Source organism: Cheilinus undulatus, linkage group 19 (genome assembly GCF_018320785.1).
Source record: "Cheilinus undulatus linkage group 19, ASM1832078v1, whole genome shotgun sequence".
Taxonomy (NCBI): domain Eukaryota; kingdom Metazoa; phylum Chordata; class Actinopteri; order Labriformes; family Labridae; genus Cheilinus; species Cheilinus undulatus.
In genome coordinates this window covers 31,182,347-31,203,655 of record NC_054883.1, presented here as the reverse complement: position 1 = coordinate 31,203,655, position 21,309 = coordinate 31,182,347, and the positions used below count along the sequence as shown (strand labels likewise).

General features: G+C 39.2%; 1 protein-coding gene across 1 annotated transcript in view; it reads left to right on the top strand.

Moving 5' to 3' along the window:
* LOC121527623 (NEDD4-like E3 ubiquitin-protein ligase WWP1) overlaps positions 1–21,242 on the top strand; it is a 51,945-nt gene extending 30,703 nt beyond the window's left edge. The window contains exons 9-25 of the mRNA XM_041814639.1: positions 259–691; positions 1,010–1,105; positions 2,039–2,213; positions 2,997–3,051; positions 3,894–3,978; positions 9,795–9,923; positions 10,367–10,439; positions 10,536–10,607; positions 10,779–10,867; positions 11,012–11,171; positions 11,341–11,474; positions 11,866–12,006; positions 12,117–12,237; positions 12,379–12,483; positions 14,964–15,060; positions 16,223–16,295; positions 17,396–21,242. Of these exons, the coding sequence (XP_041670573.1) occupies positions 259–691; positions 1,010–1,105; positions 2,039–2,213; positions 2,997–3,051; positions 3,894–3,978; positions 9,795–9,923; positions 10,367–10,439; positions 10,536–10,607; positions 10,779–10,867; positions 11,012–11,171; positions 11,341–11,474; positions 11,866–12,006; positions 12,117–12,237; positions 12,379–12,483; positions 14,964–15,060; positions 16,223–16,295; positions 17,396–17,495 (2,138 nt within the window). The 3' untranslated portion in view covers positions 17,496–21,242. The remainder of the gene's footprint in view (positions 1–258; positions 692–1,009; positions 1,106–2,038; positions 2,214–2,996; positions 3,052–3,893; positions 3,979–9,794; positions 9,924–10,366; positions 10,440–10,535; positions 10,608–10,778; positions 10,868–11,011; positions 11,172–11,340; positions 11,475–11,865; positions 12,007–12,116; positions 12,238–12,378; positions 12,484–14,963; positions 15,061–16,222; positions 16,296–17,395) is intronic.
* Positions 21,243–21,309: the final 67 nt, after the last annotated feature.

Sequence of the window (21,309 nt, the reverse complement as noted above, 5' to 3'; positions counted from 1 at the left end):
CTTGCATACAGCTAAATACTGAGGGGGTGGTTTAAAGTCAAATGTCTTAGATTAACCAAAGGTAAAATCAGTTTCTTTTTTTTTTTTTCTTTTTTTTTTTGGTATAGAAGTCACAATCAGTAAAACACAAGGCATTCTTTCCATGTCCTACACAACTCAGGAGACATCTAGAAGAAACTGATATGGAGAGTGTCTGTATGACAGATGAAGGAATCCTATCATATGAAGACCATCCTTGTGTCTCTCTCTTGCTTTCAGTAAACGGGGAATCCTGTGATGCTTCTCTTGGGTCTTCGTCTGCGACAACCGGTGAAGTGCTGCCCTCTGCAGACAACAATGAGGACTGCAATCCAGAAGCCACTGTGCCAGACTCTAACATAGCAACAAACAGCACATCTCAAGCCGTGCCCTCCTCCACACAGACTCCGGCCTCCACCTCTGCTGCTAAACCCTCTGATGGCTCTGCTGCTGCTGCTACTGCTGCTGCTGCCTCCTCCACGCTCACCTCTTCATCACAGGGATCCACCGCCGTCACAAACTCCTCTTCGTCGTCCTCTTCCTCCCCAGCTCTGGGAGAAAACAATGCTTCAGGAGGTGGGGGAGGTAACACTAGTGCAGCTACGACCACAGACGGGGCCAAGCCAAGGCAGCAGGTGCCCAACACAGGAGCCTCTGATCCTCTTCCACCAGGGTAAAAAAAAATAACAACCTGCTCCTGCCTCAGTTACTACACTTTCTCACGGTTAAAAATCAATACTTTACAAAGCTACACTTACCTTACAAATTGTTTTGACTTTACTAATAAAAATCTTCAACATTTTATGAAAAATAAGGAATCTGCTGCATAGAATTCTCTTTGGAAGACTAAACACTTATGTAGCTCTACACATGCTTATATTTTAAGCTAATGCAGAAAAATATTTTGTATGTTTTATTTCTAATTTCACAACTTCATGCAACTTTTGCAGCCTTCTTTCTTAGTTTTAATGTATTTTGTAATGTTTTTGAGGTGGGAGCAAAGAAAAGACCCTCATGGGAGAACATATTACGTAGACCACAACACCAGAACTACAACCTGGGAAAGACCACAGCCACTACCACCAGGGTAAGGTTCTCTATTCGGTCACTTTCTGTCTTCATGGAAAAAGTACACAGGTTCATCTGTCTGTTAAAATAGATTTTATTTTAGCTCTAATACCCCTTTTCACAATGGGGTTGGGTGTTTGAAAGTAGTTTTGTGTTACTGTCAATAGCTTTTTCACATTTGACTCTTCTCTCTGTTTCTGTGATTTGATTATTTCCTGAGTTGCATGAACAAAGGGGGCGGGACAGAGCATTAATACTGACCACTTATTTCTCTGTTGAATGTAAACTTAACACAGAAATTGAATTCACGTTTTATTTGGATTGTTTTTTTTACAAATATAAGATATCAACTCCACCATAAAATAAAGGATAAAACACTAATGCAAGGATTAAAGGCTGTGACAAAATTTTCTGGTGAAGATTAGTTATAGTTAAAATCAGACAAAGAATCTTAATCATCAGGTCAGACAAGGAAGAAACTGAAAACTTTAATCTGTCATTCATATTATAAACAGTTCACCTCTGATTTAATTACTAAAAGAGAAAATCCACAGTCCACAATCCACAATCCACAGATTTTGCTTCTTCATTTGCACGATTGGTATATTCAACTTCAAAATATCAACATTTTTCTCCCGGGGGATCATCCCCCTCAGGCTCTGCTCATAGAACAGCAGAGCAGAAGTAAAACCCAAGTCATCCTACAATTCTGAGGGATGTAAAACATCATAAAAAATGCACCGCTGACACCAAACATTCGATAAATCCCTCTGTCCCTCAAAGTTGTCCCATCTTACAAACCACATTTTTTCCTTTCCAAACACTGACTCTTAAGAAACACTAAATCAAATCATATTTGAGGACATTTCATTCTTCTTTCCTTTGCTCTCAGATTGTTGTTTTATTGTTCTGTGTTTGATAAATGAACCCTTCCTCTTACTCACTGTTTCAGTTGGGAGCGCCGTGTGGACGACCGGGGTCGGATCTATTACGTTGACCACAACACCCGGACCACTACGTGGCAGCGACCCACCATGGAATCAGTCCGAAACTTTGAGCAGTGGCAGAGCCAGCGCAGCCAGCTGCAGGGAGCTATGCACCAGTTCAACCAGAGATACCTCTACTCTGTAAGACAACTCACACCTCAATACTGCTGTTAAATTAAATTCTTGTTCAAATATATTAGACACCTATAAAAGCACGCTTTACTGCCTTAACTTACTCATCTAGTATGCAGTTTGTCTGCAATTAAACATTTAGTTACTGAGGCAAACCAACTGCAAGATGGGGTTAGATCTGTCATATTGATCCAGTGAACCATTATCATATATAAGTTTTTTAAGGACCAGGTTTTAAATATTCCAGCCCTCTTATTACACATCCAATTAAGTTCGATGTAACTAACATTTCCAAGAGTTTTTTATTCTTTGTCATAGTTGTCAAGATTTTGTTTTCAAACAAATGTCGGGAAAGTAGTCATAGATTTATGTCAAAAGATAAAAAGATAAAACTTTCTTGTTTTAGTGTCTAGCATCTATATCCATTCTGCAAGTTGTTTTTTTCTTTTTGCCTTATCTCTCAGAACTCAGCTCACTTTCTATAGACAACAGGTGAGAACTTCCCTTCTTGGGAATCTAAAATGTGCTCACCTCTGCCTCTGATCAACCTGGTTTTATCTCTGTGAGGGTCTTTGATCTGAGCACTGAGGTCACTTCCACTCATGATTGGCTTAAAGCTCAAATCTAATGACAGGTCGGCAGGGACGTATTGAGTAGAGACCATTTAGAGAGGCGCTCCTGCTGCTTGACATCGTGTTGAATCTCTTTTCTGCTTTACTTCTTTTTAATGCTTTTTTAAATCTCTGGAATATTTTCTAAATGGATGTTTACGTGTGCATCCCTCGTTTTCAGGCATCTATGATGTCCGCTGAGAATGATCCTCTCGGTCCGCTGCCTCCTGGATGGGGTAAGAATAAACTTTCTTAACAAAGGACATACTTCACTTTGTGACTGATACCAGAATTTTCAAGTCTGGTGCAGTACATTTAAAAACAAACCCTCATGGATACCTGTTCAGATACAATGGCAACAAAATTTGAGGCTCATGTAAAAAGTCCTAGACACCCAATATGGGCTAAGCTATTGTTTTATTGAACAAAAATTGCAGGCAAACTATTCAAGCTGCAAAAAAGCAATGGACGGTTTAGACAGGGTCTGTGTCTTACACAACTCTGTCTGTTTGTGAAAGACAACAAAGGCAACTTTTACATCTTTGAGATGTCTGAATGACTTGAAAAGGTCAGTATTTTCTGACCTTTGAATTTGAGTGAACAGTTTTTCTCTGTCTTTCTCTCACAGGAGTTTTAGTTGGAAATATGACTGAAGATCAGTTTTTTAAATAAAATTTGATGCATTTTGATACTGTTAACCATCAAAAATCTGAGACTGTTTTATTGTAAAATATGTAGTGGAATAGGGAAATAAAGAACACCGGCATTTTTTAAAATTGATAACAAAAATACGAATAAGAGGAGTGCATCTCTTCTTTAGATGACTCTAGCTGATCATATTTGATTCTCTAGGGCCATAATCTGATTCAGGGATGATTCATAAAAAAATATAGAACAATTTGTAATTATTTGATAGCAACAAATATTTGAATCCAAAGTTGTTGTTTCTTTTATGTAATGGAACTGAGATAATAGTGAAGTCAACATGACTGACATGTGTTGCTTCTTTGTACAGGCCTGCTGTTGTCCTTTCTGTGTGTTAAGCTGCAGATTTTTTTCTGTGTTTGATAAACTCCAGAGAGACGTGTGGACTCCAATGACCGGGTGTACTTTGTCAATCATAACACAAAGACAACGCAGTGGGAGGACCCACGAACACAAGGGTGAGCTGAGTGCAAGAAAACATGAAAAACTTTTCACAATTTAAACAGTTTTGACATACATTGGATAGGAACAGGGGGAAGAGAAAACAGATTTTGCCAGCTATTTACACCAAAACACCAGTGAACTTCTTCATTCATTGTGTTTTCATTGATATTATATTTTTTTAATGTATTTTTGGGGCTTTTATGTCCTTATTGATAGAGGAGGACAGTGAATAGTGTTGGCAACAGGGATGAGAGAGAAAGGAATGACACACGGTAAAGAAGCCACAGGCAAGACTTGAACCTGGGCCGCTTGTGAACATGGGACAGGACCTAACTGGCCATCTGCATCCCATTTTTATCAACATTTTAACATAAACATCTCTGTGAATGACTCATAGAAACAGCCATTGTAGCAGCCATGTGTAGTGTGACTGATACAAAATACTTATTCTTCTTTCATTGAGCACCATTAAAACAAAAATCAAGTAAAGCCAGAATAATCAAACAAGGCCTAGTGTTTTTACTATTACAGGTGCATCTCACTAAATAAGCATAGCAAACAAAAAGTGCATTTATTTCAGTCATTCAATTCAAAAAGTGAACTCATATATTTTAAAGATTCATTGCACACAGACTGATATAACAAGTGTTTATTTCTTTTCATTTTTGAGATTATGGCTTACAGCTAATGAAAACCCAAAATTCACTATCTTAGAAAATTAGAATATTGTGGAAAAAGTTCAATATTAGAAACTCTCTGCGTTTACTTCAATTAGCTAATTAAGTCAAAACGCATGCAAAGGTTTCCTGAGTCTTAAAATGTTCTCTCATTCTGTATCAGTAGCTTACACAGTCATGGGGAAGACTGCTGACTCCTCATTAACGCCCTACCCACAGAGGCTAAGACACAAAGGGTCAGCGCCAAAGAAGCTGACTGTTCACAGTGAGCTGTATCCAAGCACATTAATGGATAGTTGAATGGAAGGAAAAATGTGGTTAAAAATGGCACAAAAAACAAAGATAACTGCAGCCTTAGGAGCAGTGTTAATTTTGTTGACTAATTATTTTCGTTATAGTTTTCGTTAATAGCCTTTCTCCTCTGACGAAAACTAGTCAGTAACTAATAAAAACAAGTGCACATAGACAAAAACTAAAACTAAATTAATTGACATTTTAGTCAACAAATAAAAATGAGACAAAAATGTTTGACAGAGACTTTATCCAATCAGACCTAATTTCGTCATGTAGAAAGTAGGGGCAAGTTAGGCATATATCCAATCACAGCTACTTTGGCTGTGTGGAAAGGTGGGATGAGATACGAGGGAGATCCAATCACAACTGCTTTTGCTGCGTGGTGGCAGGGTAGGTTGGGGAGAAATCCAATCAGTTGACTAAATTTACTGTAAATTTCATCGACTAAAATGTTGGGAAGTTTCGTCAACTAAAACAACTTAGATGACTAACTTATGACTAAAACTAAAAGATATTTTTGGCAAAAGACTATAATTAAAACTAAATAAAAAAGTGCTGTCAAAATTAACACTGCTTAGGAGGATTTGTGAAACAAAGCCTGTTCAAGGATTCGGGGGAGCTTCACAAAGAGTGGACTGCAGCTGGAGTCAGTGCTCCAAGTGCCACCACGCACAGACGGATCCAGGACATGGGCTACAACTGTTCGATTCCTTGTGTCAAGCTACCCTTGAACCAGAGGCAGTGTCAGTGGTGTCTTAGCTGGGCTAAGGATAGAAAGGACTGGACATTTGTTCAGTGGTCCAAAGTCCTCTTTTCAGATGTAAGTATGTTTTGCGTTTCATTTAGAAATCAAGGTCCCAGAGTATCGAGGAAGAGGGGAGAGGCACAGAATCCAAACTGGTTGGGGTCCAGTTTAAAGTTTCCACAGCTGATGATGGTTTGGGGAGCCATGTCATCTGCTGATGTTGGTCAGTACAGCTGTCTACGAGGAAGTTTTAGAATACCTCATGCTTCTCTCTGCTGACCAGCTTTATGGAGATGCTGACTTCATTTTTGCAGGACTTTGCACCTGCCCACACTGCCAAAAAGTATCAATACCTGGTTTAAGGACCATGGTATCCCTGCGCTTGATTGGCCAGCAAACTCACCTGATCTGAACCTCATAGGGAATCTATGGGGTATTGTGAAGAGAAAGATGTGAGACACCAAACGCAAAAGAGCTTAAGGCCAGTATAAAAGCAACCTGGACTTCCATAACACCTCAGCAGTGCCACACACTGATCGCTTCCATGCCACGCTGCATTGCTGCAGTAATTCATGCAAAAGGAGCCCTGACCAAGTATTAAGGGCTGTACAAGTTCATACTTTTCTGAAGTTCAACATTTCTGTTAAAAATCCTTTTTTATAAATTGGTTTTAAGAAATGTCCTAATGTTCTGGGATACTAAATTTGGGGGTTTCATTACCTGTAAGCCATAATCATCAAAATGAAATAGAAAAACATTTGAGTTATATAAGTCTGTGTGTAATGAATCTTTTTAATATATGATTTTCACTTTTTAAATTGAATTCCTGAAATAAATCATTTTTATTCATTCTAATTTATTGAGATGCACCTATAACAGACATTATACATCCACAACATCAAAGCCTGGATGACCTCTAACCAACTCAAACTCAACAGCAATAAAACATAGCTCATGGTTTTGGCCCCCAAAGCGCTGCTGCAGAAGGTTGGAGATCTCATGCTTGATGTGGACGGGACCTCCATCTGTCCATCCTCCGAGGTCCGAAACCTGGGCGTCATCCTGGACTCCACCCTCTCCTTCCAGTCCCACATAAAGTCTGTCACCAAATCTGCCTTCTATCATCTCAAGAACATCTCCAGACTCCGACCATCACTCCCTGATTCTGTGGCTGAAACACTCATTCATGCTTTCATAACCTCCCGCCTGGCCTATTGTAACGGAGTCCTGTCTGGAGTTCCCAGCAAAACCCTGGACAGGCTTCAGTACGTCCAAAACTCTGCAGCTAGAGTTCTCACCCACACTAGACCCTGGCAACACATCACTCCGACCCTCATCCACCTCCACTGGCTCCCTATCAAGTCCTGTATCAACTACAAAGTCCTCCTCCTCACATACAAATCTCTCCATGCTCTGGCTCCCCAGTACCTTTCTGATCTCCTCCATCCATACACACCATCCCGCAACCTTCAATCTTCAGACACCGGCCTACTTTCCATGCCCAAAACCAAACTCCGAACCTATAGAGACCGAGCCTTCAGTGCTGCAGCTCCCACCCTCTGGAACACTCTTCCTGCAGACATTCGTAGCGCTCCATCTCTGGACGTTTTCAAAAAACGTCTCAAGCACCACCTGTTCACCACCGCCTATAGTCTTCACTAAACCACCCCTTACACTCATCCTACCCCTCACATAGTTTGTCCATGTATATGTGTTCCTGTAAAGCGTCCTTGGGTTTCTTGAAAGGCGCTATATAAATTCAAGATATTATTATTATTATTATTATTATTATTTAAAGTGTATCATTTTACTTTAAAACCAAAATAATTGCTTAAGCATACCTACACAATACATCATTAAAGCCTTTGCTTTGGGTGGTCCAAATAAACAACCTGAAAACGTGAATAATTCAGAGATAAATTTCGTGCCTATTGCCAACAGGAGCGATGCTATTTTCCAACTGAGAGGAGGAGGAGTATTGCTAATAATAAAGAGGGTACACCAAAGGTGTGCTGTGAAGGGGGGTTTCATGATCGTATTGTGGGACTGGGTAGAAATGTTATTTCAGGGACCTGACTGACCCAGAGCAGTGATTACATCAGAGGTAAGGGAGACTTTTGAGGTATTATTAGAGTAAAGTCCCATTAGTTGGGAAATAACTACAGCTGCACACATAGCATTTTTACTTTCACATGGACATGCATTGTGCTGGCTGCTTTATCTTGTACTGGGCTCCATAATGTCAGATTAAAGACTGAAATAACTCAGCACTGGCTAGAGACAAATAGGTGAAAAGGGGAAAAAACATATGGTGGTAAGGAGAGGAGAGAGAGCCATTTTTGCTCCTCTGTCTCAGAACTCTTTTACTGAAGGCGACAACATGTGTTTGATTGGTCACCTGAAATAGAATTTTGAAAAAACTTACCATTGTCCAAAAAATATTTGCTGTGATTTTGCATGGCAAAATTGCGTTGTTGTTGAAGCTTGCATTGACTTGCTACAGGCGTGGAAAAAACATCTGTGAATTAATCACACACAAAAATGTATCTGGTGTGTGAAGGCCTTTAGTCTTCAGCTTGTTTACATATGCCTTGAACCATAGCTGCAAAATCCCTGTTTTACTTGTGCCCTGAACTAATGACTTTAAGTTAACTTTTACTATGCTCAACAAACCCCTCTAAAACGTTGCTGATGCACATTCCTATCAAGGATAAGTGTTATGCAGCCACTGAGGCGAAGTCTGTCCTTTTGAACCGGTTGCACAGAGGTGAGATAAGTAGTTGATGTTTTTTATCTGCACAGAATGTCAAACATTCACTGTGACAGCACAGTTATGTAGCTGAGTCAAAGATGTGCACATCACTACAACACAAGGAGTCCTCATACCGTTTTCTTCAGGTTTTAGGAGATTTTGTCTTTGCTTTACTTTTGTTTTTGTCTCAATTGATTGTTGTGACACACATTTAAAGGGCGCAGTCACACTAGGTAATCCATACCATGCTAAAGCATGCTTTAGCTCTAAAGTCCAGTTTGGTTGACCAGTGTGAGTGCTCTGTTCCACGCTCAGGTACAGTAAACTTCCTTGGCTCTGGCACAGATGGCAAAGGTGTGCATCTGCACAGTATAACTGCAGTATGCACATAAATAATTGATACAACTTCTCTTGTGGACAGTCAAAAGTGAGTTAAGTTGCTGTCATGCTGTCTGCATCTGTCTCTGTTGTGCTGACTCTGTCAGACTTCTTGCCTTCTAAACTGAATGTCATTTAATGATTTCATGACCTATCCTCGCACAGGCCTTATTGGTCTTGAAGCGATGCAAGTGTAGGCCAGCAGAGGACTATGGAGCATGCCTCGGCACTCAGCTGGGCAACTTGGCCTGGCGTGAGTGTGCCCTAAGATAAAGTCAGAGCTAACACCATTAGCTTTACTGTGCAGAAAGCTTAATAAGTTGTCACTAATTGCATTAATTGCAAGCAGTGTGTGGAAACAATTCACTTACTGTCAATGTTTCAGCGCTAGATGTCATTAGGCAGATAGATTGTATCCAAGATTGCACATCAGACTATGCTTTAACAGCACTCTTCAAGTAATTTGCAAGTATTTAAAGCCAGTACATCTAAAATAACATGAAAAGAGGAAGCTGGTTAGCACTGGTTACTGGTGTCAGTATATTCAATCACTGAATTGTTCCACATTTAAAATATTAACATAATGTTCTGGTGCCGCTGGGTGTTTGCCAAGTTGACATGTGCAATATGGAGGGGTCACCTGGAACCTGGACGATGGCCACCAGGAGGCCAGGGCAGTATAGGGCCAAGGCTGATACTGCAAAGTGCTGAACCGGCATGTCCTCCCATACCTGACCTGGGTGTTTGCACCTGGATTTAAAACAACTTTTATGTCATGTTTTTGATATGAGCCTTTGAGGGGTCAGTATGTATGAGTAGTCTTGGTCACAATGAAAACAGTTAAAAAAAAATTTAAATCAAAATGTGAGTTCAAAGAGTTTATTGGTAATGAATTGTTTTGAAATGCATTTTTTACCTCTGATGTTGCCCCAGTTTACCTCATTTGTCAGTTCAATGATACAATTTGTGTTTGTTTGTTTGCAGGCTACAGAACGAGGACCCTCTTCCTGAAGGTTGGGAGATCAGATACACAAGGGAAGGAGTTCGTTACTTTGTGGATCACAACACCAGAACCACCACTTTCAGCGACCCACGCACTGGAAAGTCCTCTGTGTAAGAGCAGTTTTTAAAAAAAATAATTCTTCATGTGTGCTTTTCACATCACACATCTTAAAGATTGCAATACATTTTATCAGAGGCTACTTATATTTAGCCTTTAAAAGTCTCTGAAGTCATCTTATCTTAAGGGATTACTACTGGTAGCAGTTTTTTGGAATGTTAAATGATAAATGAAGATGTTGAAAATGATAGGATATGGCTCAGATTCATCAAATCACAACTCTTTTAATCAGTTTGAGGGTAATAACTTAGAACAAGTACATGCCTCTTTTTTGAATTTCCCATGCATTGTAATCATAATCAGTTTTATCAATTGGTTTTTACTGTCACTACTCACATACTTATACATTTCTAAAAAGGTTAAAAAAAAAAATTTCAATCACCTTTGCATCTGTCATTTACTGTGTTTATTTTTTTGCATTTCTTCTCCTTCTCAGCACCAAAGGTCCTCAGATTGCTTATGAGCGCAGCTTCAGATGGAAGCTTGCACATTTTCGCTACTTGTGCCAGGCAAGTGTTCTCTGAAACTTTCTGTTTCTCGCCGTCATTTTTCTCAGTCTTAATTTTTAAAAATGCATTAACATCAGCTTCTCTGTCTGTCTTCAGTCCAATGCTCTGCCTAGCCATGTGAAGATCACCGTCTCCAGACAGACGCTGTTTGAAGACTCTTTTCAGCAGGTAAGCGAACTCTATGACTGATATATCAATTTCATGTGTGGTAATTAATCACAGTCTTACATAATATAAAGATTTAGTCAAGGGGATATTGCAAGTTTTTCCGTTCCCTTTAGTCAAACAAATGTCATCTTTGCACTGGTGTTCATCATATATGTTTTCTCTGTGTGCTAGATTATGGCCCTGAAGCCTTACGACTTAAGGAGGAGACTCTACGTCATCTTCAGAGGAGAGGAGGGTCTTGACTACGGTGGATTAGCTCGGTAATAGAGAAAATATAACTCTTAACTGATAAATCTAAATTTACATACTGTATACGCTACATTTGTCCCTTACACCATTTTGATCTTCCATCTCTGCCTCCTTTTTCTCTGCTCCTGTCATCTGTTTTCTACTTCCCTCTGAAGAGAGTGGTTCTTCTTGTTGTCTCATGAAGTGCTGAATCCCATGTACTGTCTTTTCGAGTACGCGGGTAAGAGTAACTACTGTCTGCAGATCAACCCAGCATCAGCCATCAACCCTGACCACCTCTCCTACTTCTGCTTCATCGGACGCTTCATCGCAATGGTCAGTTCACATCCGAAAAAGTTTTTTTTTGAAACTAAGACAGGTTAAAATTTGCTTGTCAGATTAAATTCAAATGAAATAAGAAATAATAAATGGATGTTAAAATATGTGCAAGATTTGTAAGTACAGTTGTTTACTTTTCTGTCTTTCCATTTCTTTCTCTTTTAAGGCACTTTTCCATGGAAAGTTCATCGACACTGGCTTCTCTCTGCCTTTCTACAAACGAATGTTGAACAAGAAGCTGATCCTCAAAGATCTGGAGTCAATTGACCCAGAGTTTTACAACTCACTGATCTGGATCAGGTATCAGAGCCCATCACACCTTCATGCTCAGCAAGCCTGTTTGGTCAGCAAAGCTTGGGGAACATAATCTGTCATATTGACATCCTGAGCCCCATCAGCGATAATCTGATTATAATTGATCTAGCTCTACAAAGAGATTTCTGCATTTAAAACCAGCCAATAGTCTGTTCTAGATCAAATATTTCTACTTTAATGACGAATCTGTTTGACACTGTTGTGAAAGTCAACCAGTAAAGATTTTTATTTGCCCTTAAGATACATCTTCTTTTAAATAATGATCTTAACTTTAACTCATCCTGCCTTTTTTTCAGAGCATCACTTCCTGTTATGTTTTTGGTAGTACACTTCTGCATTGTAGCCATGACTTAAACACAGTGTAATCTCTTTTCAGAGATAACAACATTGAGGAGTGTTGTCTGGAGATGTATTTCTCAGTGGATATGGAGATTCTGGGGAAGATCACGTCCCATGACCTCAAACCTGACGGAGCCAACGTTCTCGTGACTGAGGAGAACAAGGAGGAGTACATTAGGTACATATTTAAAGCTATTTTATCACAATGTCTGACGTCTGTATCTTCATACAAGTCATTTTTGTCTTTTATTATCCTTACAAAGTATTGTTTACCTGTTCACCCTACAGTCTGATGGCAGAGTGGAGGTTTTCCCGTGGGGTCGAAGGTCAGACAAAAGCGTTCCTGGACGGTTTTAATGAAGTGGTTCCTCTTCAGTGGCTGCAGTACTTTGATGAGAAAGAGCTGGAGGTGAGCAGGTTATTGGATACAGGCTGTGGAGAAACATTTTAGGGCCTGATCAGTTCTTTTAAAGACCTTTTCTGCCCATGTTTGCAGCTGTTCCTCTGCCGTTAATGTTTTTTTTTTAAATTCATGTGTGGTTTTGTTTAGGTGATGCTGTGTGGCATGCAGGAAGTTGATCTGCAGGACTGGCAGAGGAACACCGTGTATCGACACTACACCAGGAACAGCAAACAGATCATCTGGTTCTGGCAGGTACAGATAGTTCTGGGTTCATGCTGATATCAGTTGATATGACACCGAGTCCTGTTATCTTAAGGATAATGAACTGTCTGATCAGCACAGTGTGGAGTTGTTAATTAGCAGCTGGTACTTACCATATGCAGCCATGTTTGTGCATTTTCAGGTCAGTTTGCTCAAACTACTGGCCATGGCGGCTGTTACTTAGCAAGCCCAGCTTATCTTAAAGACAGGACCTGCTAATCAACATCACATAGGTTAGCTGTAGGGGTGTGAGTCTCTCCTTCTCAAGACAGTTCGATTGGAATTTCAATTTACAGGCTATGATTTGCTTCACTGCCAATTTATTAAAATACAGAACGATTCAGTCCACTCCAATCCAATTCAGTTTGATTCTGGTACAAACTGATCATTGAATCAAAATAACTTTTTCTTTAACAAAAATAAGGAAAAAGGTGAAACAACATAATTTCATATTAGTCTAATTGGGCTTTTCCACTACAGCTTTTGGCCGCGCCGAGCCAAACCAAGCCGTGCTGATTTACTTTTCCATCAACAGTTTGGCTGCGCTGAGCCACGCTCAAATGGCCCTGCTCATGAGCAGGGACAAATTGGGCCAGTCCCACCTCCAAGTGACGTTGACATGCTTTGCATGGTCCAATTTTCTAGGGGGATTTGCCCCTTCTGCGGCTGATAACCCCCCTCCATGATAAATTTTCACCCCACAGGGAGACAGGAGAGATACATTTTATCCCTACCTCTATTCCACCTCCTCTCCCCCCTCCACCTACCTCTATACCTCTGTTACAGCAGTGTTCTAATGTCAGCATTCACTGTATGACTTAAATATTTATGACACAAGACAAAAACTCAGGAAGGACCAGGCGCAGATCCAGGAAAACACCTTTTCTGCACCTAGTAATAACAAAAGTCTGACCCTTTCCTCTTCTGATGGACAAAGGAACTCTAGACTTTTGAAAAATAAAATGATGGAGATGTTCGAAACATTTCTCCCATGACGGAGTCAGTCTTTAATTTATTAACTGGTGCAGGTAGCTAAAGCATGCCGTTCTCACTGCCCAATCCAAAAACGTGATTGTGTTCATTTTCTGCTCTCCAGAGACCCACAAATCAATAAAAAGGAGACTGTTCTTTAACTTATTTGCAAGAAAATTCTCTACTTTAATGATAAGTGTGAATTATTGTTCGTTTACTGATCGCGGAGAGAGAGAGAGCGACGGGGGGAGAGAGAGGGGGAGAGAGAGAAAATGAAAACAGCCGCTTGCAGTGCTGTCGATCTACAGTTTGATTTTTGCTTTTAAACAATGTAAAGTCAATCAGACCAGATAGTGTCGAAAGATCCAGGAGGGCTCAAGACACTGCATCATCAGCTAAATATTAAATTTGCCCAGGAGGCATAAATTAAAGCTAAATTACACAATTAGATGTGGATTAATACAGTGACATACCTCTATCTGCTAGTACAGGAGAATAATGAGTTAAAATAATATTGTAAACAGTTAAACAAAAACAGCTTTCAATACATATTTTATTCTTTCATAATTCCTCTTAATGTGAGTTGTTAACTCCACTTTCTGTATCTGACTGTTCTTGTTTGTTTTCGTTCCTGAATTGATCTCCAGCTTGGTGAAATGCCCTCTGTTTATTATATATAGGGGGAGATATATGTGCTGCCATTGTACTGAATCGTTTTTCTCCAATGTTTACGGATAGACATTTAGAAAGTCCTTTCTTCATATAAAGTCCACATGACTTGATTTATGAGAAAGACAACTTTAACTGAAGGACATTTCTGCGATGATCAGTACGACACATGCAGCTTACCTAGTGAGCACCTTCAGCTAACACAACTCTTGTTTAAGGGTGAAAGGTCACTGCGGGTCATGCAAGATTATAGATGCTGAGCCAGAGCATGGTGGAGCAAGCTATGATAACAAACAATAACTCAGGGAACTGATCTCTAACGTTACAACCGCATAAACAGATTCATGTCAAATTTTCTGATCTAGGGCTCCACAAACCAATGCACTCAGACGTTTAAAGTTAAGATCAGCTAAAATATCCAGATCGGTTAATCTTTACATCTCTATGTAGCTGTAAGGAAGCTGAAAAGGAAGTCAGCATTTACCAACGAGCTCCAGTAGAAGTACAACTTCAATTGAGCTTGAATAGCACCAAGCTGTGAACATGCTACATGTACACACAGCAAGTGTCCTTTTTCAGTCCCCCACAATGGAAATGCTGACATACAAAGAAATATTAAAACATACGCACAGTTCAGGTCATTGATCATGATAAATAAACTCATACTGCATGTCACTCTTTTGATGTGCCAGAAAAATAAAAGAAAGTAAACTTAAAAAAAAAAAGAAATTAAACAAAGCAAGATCTTTCTTCCAATGCTATATTGAAAAAGTTTTCAGATTTTATCCACAAAATGTGCATGCGTTTTTGTGTGTTTGTTTTTCCTGTAGCTGGTGAAAGAAGTGGACAACGAGGTACGTCTGCGTCTCATGCAGTTCGTCACAGGAACTTGCAGACTCCCTCTGGGCGGCTTTGCAGAGCTCATGGGTCAGTAACACACAGACACACAAAGAGTAACATGTCAGGTGCTTTTTTAAGGGTTAACGTCCCAAAACTATTAAAAACAGTTGATGACACAAGTCACAGAATGGCATCCCGCACATTTATTTATGAAGCTGAATATGTCCTCCATCTGTTTTTCTCCATTCAGCTCTTTTACATGGTTGAACCAAGCTCAGTAAAAGCCAGAGCAGGGTTTGCTTTGTCATTTGAGACTAGTCTAAAGTAATTAAATTAAAAAGTTTGATTATTAGTTGTGTAAATGCGCATTAAAACTCTTTTTGATTTTGAATATTTCATATATTGTATGTATGTATGGTTACAGAGGCAAGTAAACCAAAAGTCCATTCATTCCTATGGGAATCTCTGGGTATCCAATGTGCCTTTGAAACTCCTCCCCTCTATTATATTTATTTCTGGAATGTACTGAGAGTCTTTTGGAAACAAATGAGCTTTTGTAGTAGACTTCAGAGAGGCCTCATGGCAGTGTTCTAGCGAACAAGCCACCAATTTGCTTACATCTATGATAAGGCATACATTAATCAGCTGTATATGAAAAACAGTCAGATTAACCACTTTAATAGGAAATATATCATGATTTATCAGTCTTTAGGAAGTGCTGTCAGATCGTCATTGCAGTTTGAAATATATTTATAGATTTAAGCGAAAAGTCAGAAGGCATGATTAGATAAAAAGTGGGTTATTTAACATAAAAACAAACATTTGAATGGGTAAACAAGTTTGGTTAGCTTAGCTCATTCAGCAGTTTATACATCGTTAATAAAATATTTCTTCAGATATGTTCCAGGCACTACAACTTCCTCACTTATTTCTTGACATGCAATATTAGTCCTGTTTTATTTAAGTAATTCATAAATACATGTTTCGAGCTCTTGAATGGCAGAAAGCTGACAAGATTACCCTCTCCGCAATGGCTACAGGTAGTTTATCAGCTTTTTAGCTGTAAAAAAGTGTGCTTCCTGATATTGGACACTAGGGGGCATCATCTGTATATTTATGGATATACAAACGTGTATGTTGAAACGAGGCGTTATGGTGACAAACTTCAGACGAGAGTCATAGATTGAATCTGAACACATTTCTGAAGTTTCCACAGTCTTCTGACCCCTTGTCTTTCTCTGTTTTTTAGGAAGCAACGGGCCTCAGAAGTTCTGCATAGAGAAGGTGGGGAAGGACACGTGGCTTCCACGGAGCCACACGTGGTGAGTGCAGCATGACATGCTTGATACATGTTACTACTGTGAAATCCAATGTGTATAACAAACTTTTGATAAACAGTTTTTTATTCTAAAAGCTTTCTGTGTCCTATATACCTGTGAAACCAAAATACTATTATAAAATGCTGAGACACACACCATCATGGCCACATAATAAAGCTGCCACTATCACCTACTGAACAAGACATGATGCAAATAAAAATGTACCCAGTTCATCCTGTGTTACAGGCGGCTGCTGCACTAAAGAAAATTGGCTGGGATACACAGCAAAGCTCACAAAGCTGTAACAAATCAAATATGTAAACAATTTTTCTCTCTTATGAGGTCATAGTCCTGAAGACTTCAGCTGAGACAGTGGTGGCCGAGTGGTTGTGTATGTGCACCCCCATGTACTGAGGCCAATGTCCTCAAAGCGGACAGCTTTGGTTCAAATCTGGCCTGTGGCTGGCCATCTCCTCAGCTATAGATAAGTGACCAGAGGAGGTGGGCAGTATGATTTGTGTCCTTAACAATAATCACTGCAGGATGAGAGGTCAACTACTGTACACTTAGTGAGCAGAAGTCCAATCTTCACATGATTTTTAGATGATGCTAAAAGAGCTACTCAGCTGAATAGAGACTACTCATTGTGGACTTTGCTGAACTAAATGAAAATCATCAAACAGGAAGACAGTTTACCATTTTTTTCACTGTGGTAGACCCACAGCGATTTTTAAGCCTTTTTCACATATGTACTCCTATAAATCTCAGCACAGGCTGCCCCAACAATCAAACGTGAACACCATTAGTCTACTTGTCAAAGGCGTATTCTCTGTGCTGCAGTAATTCCACTCTACCAACTATTGATTTTACTCCCTCAGTAAGTATTTCAACCTTTTTTAGGCCCATTTTTTAATTAAGAAGCAACACAAACACACTGCTGGACATTTGTAAAAAGTTTAAAGGACAAAGGCCACATACTTAAGCTCAGTGTATACTCTGTAAGTTCAACATACGATTACTCATCAGGCATTTATAATCCCTGCTTCAAACCTTTACATTTTTGAACACGCAAATGTTTAATCCTCTCTCCTCTCCGTCCTCAGTTTTAATCGTCTGGACCTTCCTCCTTACAAGAGCTTTGAGCAGCTGAAAGAGAAGCTGCTGTTCGCCATCGAGGAAACTGAAGGATTCGGCCAAGAATAGACAGACGCATCCTTGTCTTTTTTTCTCCTCCCCCATTGCTGAGTATTCAGCCAAGTAAAACAAAAAAAAATTGCACAAGATAACCACCAATGTATATAAGCTATTTTGTCATTTTAAACCAAATCTTAATTTGCAGCATTATTTATGCAGCAGCCCTGGAATATTATCTGACCCCCATCATGAAATATGCAAGCATTTCAGCTCATCTGTTTAAAAACAGAAATCATGGGTATTTTTTTAATTTCCCTCCCTCTGCCGACAGCTTTTTAAAAGAGACAAAGTGTTTTCGAGTGGATTTTATAGAGGGAGAATTATCTTCATTTAAAGCTCTAGTTCTATAGAGCTTCTGAAAAAATTGAGAGTAGTGTCGGGGTCCGGTGCCTGAATTAACCCCCCCCCCCCGAGTCGCAGTAAATGTTGCGACTCTCTGCGTGTTTGCATGGCTGCCTCTGAAGACTGCTGTAAGTGCCCTCCATAAACACAAAAAAGACATTATAACAATGACACTCTGAATCTTTTTGAGCTTTTTTCTTTTTAAAATTATCAAAAAAAAAAAAAAAGCAATGGACTAATCAGGACGGACTGAAGCAGAGAGAGCCTGGATGCCACCTCAGAGAAAGAAGCATCATTGGTTTGGTTTGCGTTCAGACAAGAGGGGAAGACAACGTTGGAGAAAGCTTGATTCATCAAGAGGAGCACAGGGACAAGAGGAAAAAAGAGCTAAGTTAAAGTAAAAGAGCGATGTGTGTTTTTGTGTATGTGTGTGGCATGAATGTGACCTATGCTTCATAGCACTGATGTTCGAGTCAGACTCTGGATGTACTCCAGGACATTAAATTGAAAGAATGAGCTTTTCTGAAAAAAATGTCCCAACAAAAGAGACAAAAAACAACAAAATGGCTCAGTTGCTCCTGTGATTTTTTTCCTCCTTTAATGTCATGTCTCTAGTCCAATGAAGCCACTGTGGTTTACAGAGAGCCTAACAAGATGACTTTATAATATGGATACAGCGTTAACTTTACTTAAAAGATTATTTTTAACCTGGTCTGTTCTTTTGACATGTTTTTGGGGTCTAAATTACTAAAAGACACAAAACTCTCCTTTTATTCAGCAAACAGCAGTGAAACAGGCTGCAATGGTGTCAGGACATTTTTTGGTGTAACACATGAGCCTGGTAGTATGTTGACCACAAACCAAACATTAAAACTACCAACAGCTCAAAATAACAAAAAGATACAGTGTTTGTTAGTGTTACTTTTTAGAGGAAACTTGTGTTACATATTAAGGTAAAAAATATACTACTACTACTATAAGAAACAAAAACAAAAATATATATCAGCGAAATACATGCCAGCGGCAGCAGAGTTACTGAGAGGAGCAAGACTAAAGCAATTACAAACCACAACTCTAATTAATAAATAATGAATAAATAACTATAGGAGTTTTTAGGATTTGGGCTTTTATTGCAGCTATCAGCATTAAGCAGCCTGAATATCTGTTTGTTTTCCTTAGGGGGTTGGGGGGGTATGAGGTTGCACAGTCCTGACTCGTTCCACATGTCTGTTGTCAAAGTGGCACAGTAAAATGTGCAAGTGCCTTTGAATGTGTTGACTCTACCCTCCTTCCACAGACAGGTTTAAGGCCCATAATATGTTACTCTGCAGACTAATAACAAAATTACAAATATAAAATCTTAAAGCTCTGAAATATGCTCAGTCTAACAACTAACTGGACAGAGGCCATTAGAATGAGGCACAGCCTGTGCGTAATACTGTATGCTTCATTGTAACGGCTGTGTAGCACAGGCTGTTTCAGTGAAAACAATACAACACAAGCTATTGAACTCACATTTTGCTTTTGTCTTTTTCCCTTTTGGACATAATGAGGATAATTCCATGGTGCGATGCCGTCCTCTCCTTCATCTCACAAGCTAAAGCGTCTAGCTATTCCTGCCATCTGACACAGCTGGCACAGAGCTTACCTGCCAACGTGCCAATATGAGGAGAGACACTGAAACAGAGCAGCTGCTTTGATTTGTTTTTTCTTTTTTCCTTTTTTCTTGTGGCAACAAAAGTGACAGATTACTTTTATGAGAAAAGTAACTAAAAAACAAATTTTGTGACTTTCTTTATGTTACCCTACTCGTTACAACAAAAAAGTAATCGGAGTCCAATTACTCTTTAAGATAAAAGTATGTTGGATAACAACCTGCACCTGTCAGTGACAAAAACAACTTTTGGTGGACTAATTTTGATAATTGTCTAAAAACATTTTGAAACCATTACAGCCTCCTTTTTTGCAGCAGGATGAACAAAACGTAGTGGAGATATTTGTACCTTTTTGTCATTTAGACCCAATAATATGTAAATATAAAGGGCAAAGATTGAAAAAATGTCAGAATTTCCTTCAGGTAATTTTATCACAGTAGACAATTATACCGACATTGCGTCTTACTTTTACATAAAGCAAATTAAAGCTTGATCTTTTAATATCAGAGAAAAAAATCATTAATATATCAGTTGTGAAATGCAAACATAAGGTCATGTCCTTAAAAAATTTAAGCACATCAACAAACCAAAATATTTCAGAGTACAGAGTGCAGGCTGAAGAAAAGAAATAAATGATAGTACATTTTTAAGGGCTCCACTACACCATTTTGTTTATTTTTTGAGTATGACGTTGATTGCACACCTGTACAGGATTGTAAAAACTATTTTTAAAAAAAAAGGGTCACACAGTGCGGCTGTCACTCTTTGGCTGTGCAGTTGCCTGTGTGACCAAGAGATCACATTATAATAATCAGACTGAATCTGGCCATGTTCTGTCACTCTCAGGTTCTGTGCTGAAATGAGAAAGCCTTAATGCAAGACAGATATTTGTATCAGAGAGCCTGATAGACATGCAGAAAAATAGGGTTTAATGAGACACTAACCAGACCCAAAAACACAAGTAAAAAACATCCCATAGTGAAGCAGCATGCGTGAAGATGAAAATGATGGCAATGCATTGCTTTTGTTTTTGTTAGTGCACCCTGCTCGTCCTCTCAGTGGCTTCAGGAAACATCACATAAGTCTGCAGCGAAAAAGAAAAACTGGTGCTTTTTCTTTCTTTCTTTTTTTTTTTTTTTTTTTTTGGGTCTGGACACAGAATAAAGACCTGTGACAGAGACAGAACAACTTTGTTTCTCTGCAGGAGGAGCTCATGTTCACTCAGATTATCAGCCGTGTAAATAACGTACTCATGTGGAGGGGCGACAGTATGAAGACAAACATCCACTGTATAAAAAGGAGTCCAAACTGCAGAACTTTGTGCTTCCTTTTGAACAGAAATGTGTAATCAAAGAAATCAAAACTGTGTATGTGAATATTCATGTATAAAGAAAATTAAATAAAGTACTTAAATATTATAATTACACAGAGCCGCCGCTCCATTGATGGAAGATCAATCATCAGATTGATGAAAATCTGTGATGCCTTTGTTCTTATCAGAAATAGACGGTATGTTTCAGACTGCCTGCATTGCAGACAGTGAGTGTTACCTGTCCAGGTATGAGTCAAAGCTGCAGGCTGTCTGAAACGCGTCTAGACTGTAACATATCGCGTGTAGATACACACTGTAAACACAAGCCACACTGTACAGAATGCCCCTCTACTGGAGACTGTGTATAGAAGATTCATTTTTAATCTGCTTCCAGCCATTTTAATGAAGAGAGATGGATTTATGAGATACAATAAATAAGAGAATAAACCCCTCCGTGACCTTGGTCTCTTTCCGTTTGTATCCTTTTTTTTTTCTTAATTTCACTTTTGTTAAA